Here is a 7,098-nt window from a genome sequence, read left to right on the forward strand (position 1 = left end):
TATTTGTTTTTAAATTACATCAACAATTAGACTTCAACATTTTTACAAAATAACGAATTGATTTATTTTCAACATTACAGTCTAAATCCATTTCGATCAACAATTCAGCCAAAAGTGTGTTTTGTTTCTTTGTTTTCCCTCCACCGAAGCCGAATCGTTGACGACGGGAATATTTTCACATGCATTTCCTGTTGGCTGCTGGAAGAATGAAATTTGTTTCGTTCCACTTCCACAACTCCCCAAACAAGGCAAAAGTGTGCCTTTGGCTTGTTTGCGGCTTCCCTTCTTTTCCACCAATAGCGCGCGAGCGAGACTGTTGACCTTTCACGGTTTTCTTTGCTTGCTTCGTGGACGATATCGTTTTTTTTTGCACATTTGCACTTTTGTGGCAGTTTGGAGGCCAGAATGACAGGACTGTCATCAAAATGTGTTTTTATTTGATTTCATTTAATGGTTAACTGATTCATTGTAGATAGGATATAAAAAAAAAGATAAGCAAAATAAAACATTTTATACAGTATATGCAGTCGACGAAGCTTTACTTACCGGTAATTATAATTAAATGTAATAAATGGAGTTAATTTTTAAGGAAATATACATATAAAAATTTTTTTTATATTAAATAATTTAATTAGATGTATTAATGTAATTTATATTACATTTGGATACATAGATTTTATATAAACTATTCATATTTTCACTATTTATTTAGTTAAGTTCTTAATTATAATTACATTTATGAATCCAAATACATACATTCAGTTTTTTCAAGTGGGTAATTGATCATAATTAAATCTGCTCAACTAATTCCCATATAATAATGTGTGTATTGTTTTATTGAAGAAGTTAACTTAGGATATTGATTTATTTTATTCAATAATTGGGTTGTTAATTACACACGAGTTGTATCAATGAAATGTTACAAATGTTGTTCTTTGTTACCTCATCTATGGTTGAACTGGCTCGTACCCGTCTTTGCAAATCATAACATCGGTGCAAAAGTTTGAAAAGTCCAAGTCAAGATGTCAATAAAATCAAATGCTTTCATTCAGGAAGACACAAATGTGTGACGACAACCAACGGAAAAGAATCATTCCAGTTTGTGTGTGAGAGTTTCTTTTGGCGTCAAGTTTTACTTTTTGAACCAGCGTCCAAGCGAAGGATTTCTCCGTCTTGGACGGTGCGGACATCCTTTGACATTGACGACATCCTCGCGAGACGCAATGACATGTCTTAGTTGTGAGTACAAGAACGTGAAACGGGACCTGAAGGATGCCGACCAAACGCCGAGGGGGGGGGGGGGGGGGGGGGGCTTCGGGCCTTGGTTTTGCCGTCGTCACGCGTCAGGCAGGCAGACATCCGGCGGGTGGTTCCCCCCCCGCAGGCGCCCGAAGCAGCCCAGCAAAACGTCCAGCGCAACCCGGGCCGTGCGCCTGGCGTCCTGCTCCGACGCGCCCCCGAGAGGGTTCACCTCCACCACGTCCACCGCCGACAGCAGCCCTGAAACGCAAACGTCGACTCAAGCAAAGTTGAACGTGAAGTGACAGCCTGGTCGACGATGGGATGGCTGAAGGGCAACGCCGTTCATGTTCTGGATTTGCCCAGTTGAAATCTGGACTTCAATTCTTTTTTTTTTCTTTTTTTTTTTTCCCTAAGAGCTCAGTATTGTTCATTCGAAGTTCTCATCGCAAAAGGAGGTGCAATGTTGTCCGATTAAGTTCGAGCTTCACACACTTTTGCACCCGTGAAATCTGCAACAAGATCATTATGTAAAAACTGGAACAGACACGTCATGAACGGCAACATACAAGAACACACGCACAGGAACAAGAACAAGAACAAGAACAAGAACAAGAGCAAACATGCAAGATCAGAAACATACACCAGAACAGGAACAAGAACAGGAGCAAACATGCAAGATCAGAAACATACACCAGAACAGGAACAAGAACAGGAGCAAACATGCAAGATCAGAAACATACACCAGAACAGGAACAAGAACAGGAGCAAACATGCAAGATTAGAAACATACACCAGAACAGGAACAGGCACGCATGAAAAGAGGAAACGGAACCTCAAACACACACAAGGGAAGTCCAAAGTAAGACGTACCGGTGTTGCTGAGGTGTTCCGCAATGTAGACGCCCTCCCTGTAGGTGAGGCCGCCCCGCACGGGCGTCCCCGTGGCCGGGGTGACGGCCGGGTCCAAGGCGTCCACGTCGTAGCTCAGGTGGATCGGTCTTGTTCTGCTCCAGCGTTTCACGGCGACGCGTGACCACGTGACGTAAAGAAGACGCGCCTGGCGGGGGGGGCGTGGCTACACTTACTTACCCGTCTTTACACAGGAAGTCGCACGTCTCCTCCATCACGCGGCCGATGCCCAGAGCGTCCACTTGCGTCATGGAAAAGGCCTTGATGCCCGTCAGCTTCAGGATGTAACTGCACGCCGGCGGCAAAACACGCACGTTGATCACGCAAACCCGACGCAATTCGCGTCGCCTCGATACTTTTGACCTTCAGACCGAACCGTTTCTCAAGTCTACATTTCGGAGGGTGGATTGCAATTTATGGATCAGGATGTGACCCATGCAAGGGGTACACACAGGAACAGGAACACACACGCGAGCAGCAACATACACACAAGAACACATGCACACAGAAATTGGGATCTATAACAGGAAAGGAACAGGAACAGGAACATACAGGAAGAACATAAAAAAACAGATACAGAACACACAATAACACTTGCGCAGGAACAAGCACATGCATACAGATGAACAGGAACATACACACAAGAACACAGAAATTGGGATCTATAACAGGAACAGGAACATACACAGGAAGAAGAACATAAAGAACCACAGACACAGAACACACAATGACACTTGCGCAGGAACAAGCACATGCATACAGATGAACAGGAACATACACACGTGAACAGGAACACACAAACACAGAGAAAAGAGCACATGGACAGCAGGGCTGCTCGATTATGAAGAAAATATTCATCACGATTATTTGATGGTACAAAACGAGAAAATGTTTAAACATAAAAAATATTAAGACATCAAATTCTTTGAAACACTATTTTGCAAGTTCCTTTTGGATGAAACAAAAATGTATTCAATTATTTATTTTAAAATGTTAAAAAGGTGCAAATGTATCAATTTAAACAACTCAAAATTAGCACGAATAATCTTTATTTTATTTTTTTTTATGATTATGCTGATTCTGTAATTGTGGAGTGTAATCATTGAAATACAATGTTGATTAATTGCACAGCCCTAATGGACAGGAACAATGACATAACTGTACATACAGTTCAACAGGAAGACGCCCACGAGAACAAGAACATGCAAAGAAAGAAAAGAAGACATGGACAGGAACGCACGGGACACGCAGGAATAGGAACAGACAAAAAAAGACGGGCCAGTTGGAGCAACTAGTTTGACTTTGAAGGCTGAAGAAGACTTACTGCTCCTCGGGGTCAAGGTCTCTCAGGCCGACGTAGACCAAATGTCTGGCCGACACGCACGACGTCATCCACGAGAAGTTGGGCAGGACGGGAATCTGACCAATGAAAACGTTCGCTCGTGACTCCACGCTGCAGACTCGTGTCCGCACCTCAGACGTTCCCGGGACACGTTTGTCATTCGACATTTTTTTTCATCATTCATTCCTGACTCAACAATTGAAAATATTATAATTATTTGTTTTTGACCATGTTTTCTTCCTCCTGGAAGTCCCTAATAAAAAATTGTAAAATTGACAAGCACTGACCTGCTAACAGAAGTGCATTGCATTCACAAAACTCCTGTTTTTCTGACTAATTTTTTGGGGGGAACCTTTGTTTTATTGTTTCTTTTTATTTTTTTATTTTCTGCTTCTATTTTTGTTTGTTTGACTGATTTATTTTTTTTGTCCTAAAAAAATATTCCGAAAAACAGGGAGAAAATTATCCTGAAAAACAGCACCAGCTTCTGTTATTTGGAGTAAAAAAAACATTTTAACCTCTGAACTCCAAGTGACTGACTGCCTTAAGGTAAGGCATATACCGTAATGAGTAACACACACACACAATTTGTAATGTTTTAGGCTTTTTTCTTTTATTTTGACTTTATACTATCATTCTAATGTAAGCTAGGTTTATCGTTTTTGGGAACACTTTCGTATACTAACATGTCAATTGATCGGCATGATTTTAGTAAGTTAAGTTTCTACGGAAGCGTATTGCATGTGGGAAAATGTCCGCCGTTAGAGTCTGCAACAAGTCACTTGGAGTTCAGAGGTCAAATAAATAAATACCCCGAAAAACAGAAGCTGGTGCTCTGTTTTTCAGAATAATTTTTTCCTGTTTTTAAAAAAAATAAAAAATTTAATTCTTGTTTTTTGGAATATTTTTTTTATGACAAGAAAAATATTCAGTAAAACAGAAAAAAAAAATCAGAAACACAGAATTTTTTTTAATGCACAAAAAACAAAGCCCCCACCACCCCCAAAAAAATTCCTCAGAGAAAAAGGTGTTTCTGGATTTTTTCCCCCCAAGTGAATGCAATGTGATTCCGCACCTACTGACAAAAACTGATGTTAGTTCATAAATTTGAACAGCAAAAGAATTGTTAAACAAAACTGCCAGTTGAACATCTGCAGACAAACAAACGAAAGAGGAAGCAATACTGAGTCTGATCTTCCGACCTTGGGTCGCAGCTCGTGGAGCAGGTAGGACACGGGCTGGCCGTGCATGTTCCCCGTGGGCGTGCTGAGCGGCGTGTTGATGTCGGCGTGGGCGTCCACCCAAAGCAGGCTCACATCCCCCACGGCCGACGCGTGCCCGTGGACCGAGCCAATGGCCAGGCTGGAAAGTCCATTTGAGAAAAAAAAAATAAAAATCACATTGTATGTGTGTAATGTTTTCTCATATAGACTCAAGGTTATATAGATCAGGTTGTTTGTCCTCTCAATGGATGATTGACAGGCACTTGGTGGAACTTTTGCACTCGTTTCAACAGGACGGCTAAAGATTCTCCAAAAGTCAACTTGAGCTTGGAACATTTGTTCCATTAGTTTTTTTTTCTTTTTTCTTTTAAGAGCTCAGTATTGTTCATTCGGAAATGTCATCATCATTGCTTTTTTTTTTTTTTATATATATATATATATTTTTTTTTTTTGTGTGTGTGTGGGTGAGTATGTGTATGTGCGTGCGTGCGTGCGTGCGTGTATTTGTTAGCTCACCAGAAAACCTATTAGAAAAAATCTCATACCGTTCACCTAAACCGAACACCAGGAGACCCGAGGGGACCGAAGAAAACCAAGGAAGGTGAAATCCAGCACCGACCAGACACCCCCCACCAGAACTCCTCCCCAGCCCAAGAAACATCCAGACCCCAACAAATCCAAAAAACATAAAATCAGGGAGGCCTCAAGAGACCGAAGGAGAGACCGAGAAAAGGAAGGAAGGACAGACGAAGCCGCGTGAGATCCGCAGTTTGACGCCGGAGTACCTTGGAAATTTGTTTTCTGCGAGTCGTCGGGCAAAAAAAGTGTGTTATTTGTAAACAAAGCGCAGCCGACCGACCTGTGGTCTCCGCCCAGCATGACCGCCGTGTGCCCGTCGCGCTTGACCGCCCGCACCGCCTCCGACAACCTCCGGTTGGCGTCGCCCACCGCCCGGGCGCGCTTCACCCGCCCCACCGGCTCGTCGGGCAGCACGTCCTCAAACGGCAAGTTGCCATAATCCTTCACGGTGCAACCTGGAGGAGCAAATAAATCAATCAATAAATAAATCATTTGATTCTTGCTTGCTTTGGAGTTGAGCAGTCAACGTGTGTGTTTGTATTTAGTGTAGCGCAAAGTTAATCAGTCGAGCAAAAAATCTGATCAAATATGTCAAATAAAAAATCAAAATATGAAAGTGATCGATTGAGAGAGTGACAGTCAACCCTGAACATAGAACAGATAAAATGTATCTTGATGCCTTCAAACAAGAAATCAAAGGGAAAAAATTTTTTACATAAAAAGTTACATAATCATCATGAACCTATAAATAATACAAGTCGTATCTTGAGGCCATTTGAATAATTGAATAACTCACTGACTGTGAAAAATGGATTTTATCGGTTTAGCACACACGCCTGCTAAGCGTAACAAAACATCAAAACTGTAAAAAAATATTTGAGCAAATATTGGATGGTCACCTTGTGCCCGAAGCTTGGTTACAAGTCCCTCGGCGCGGATGGCGTCCGGTCCGAGCTGCACGCCGTCTCGAGGCTGACACACACACACACACACACTTTCTTAATCCTGATTGGTCCAGGTACGGAAGGAGCCGGGATCACCCGACCTCACCTGTCCTTTGGAGAAGGGCGCTCCGATGATCCCCACGGAGCGCTCCTGGTGATGATGACGATGATGATGATGATGACGTACGGTGGAGGCCACGAGAAGCTGCAGCGGCGTCCTGGCACGCTGCATGGTGCCGAGTGGAAAATGAAGAGGACAGAGAGAGAGAGAGAGAGAGCGCGAGCGCTCTCTCGAGCGGGACGGCGTGACGTTACCAGCGGCGAGCGACGTCACCCGGGGGTTAATCATTGCTCGGGAAAAACAAATCACCTCAAGTCAATCGCGTAAGCAAATCTTCCAAAGCAAATAACCAAAAGCATGTTAGAAAAATGAAACATTTGTGGATCAAATTTCCAACAGTGTATTCAAATCGTCAGATATTTTAAAAAAGCACTTTTTCCAACATGACATGCATTTTTCTTTTTGCCTTCTTTGCTGTGAAAATTCCAGTTGGTGAGTTCATTGATTTGAATTCATCTTTCCCACAAAAGTTGAAGGAAATGCCATCAATCCCATCTGGCTTGCTATAAAAACAAAACAAAAAGTTTCTAGTGTGTTTATGACTAAAAAATAGCGTACTACATTATATAGCAGTCTGGAACGCACCAATCAGCATTGTGATGTTTTTGTACGAAAAGATCACAACAGCAGCATAAGAATGTTACACTTGCAGCAATTTATTTGCGATATAATAATAGATAAAAGTCATATCACCAAAAAGTGCCTTTGCCATATTTCACCACAAAAATATTGACATTT

General features: G+C 42.2%; 1 protein-coding gene across 1 annotated transcript; it reads right to left on the reverse strand.

The window, feature by feature from the left end:
- Positions 1 to 9: 9 nt before the first annotated feature.
- Positions 10 to 6,480, reverse strand: arg1 (arginase 1). The gene is made up of 8 exons (XM_086064839.1): positions 6,346 to 6,480; positions 6,195 to 6,267; positions 5,576 to 5,750; positions 4,696 to 4,855; positions 3,476 to 3,570; positions 2,332 to 2,439; positions 2,113 to 2,246; positions 10 to 1,500 (listed from the first exon to the last, which is right to left on the reverse strand). The coding sequence occupies exons 1-8, from the start codon at positions 6,469 to 6,471 to the stop codon at positions 1,337 to 1,339; spliced, it is 1,035 nt and encodes a 344-aa protein (XP_085920965.1). The 5' UTR covers positions 6,472 to 6,480; the 3' UTR covers positions 10 to 1,336.
- Positions 6,481 to 7,098: the final 618 nt, after the last annotated feature.

Source organism: Leptonotus elevatus, chromosome 20, assembly GCF_054856555.1.
Source record: "Leptonotus elevatus isolate MCC_2025b chromosome 20, RoL_Lele_1.0, whole genome shotgun sequence".
NCBI lineage: Eukaryota > Metazoa > Chordata > Actinopteri > Syngnathiformes > Syngnathidae > Leptonotus > Leptonotus elevatus.

Bases quoted from the DNA above. Each gene is read 5' to 3' on its own strand.
- arg1 (XM_086064839.1), bottom strand. From the start codon at position 6,471: ATGCAGCGTGCCAGGACGCCGCTGCAGCTTCTCGTGGCCTCCACCGTA. The intron at 3,571-4,695 runs GTCGGAAGATCA...TTCATTGGTCAG, and splicing joins TCCACGAGCTGCGACCCAAG to ATTCCCGTCCTGCCCAACTT. The intron at 2,247-2,331 runs GTAAGTAAGTGT...ACGCTGGAGCAG, and splicing joins GACTTCCTGTGTAAAGACGG to AACAAGACCGATCCACCTGA.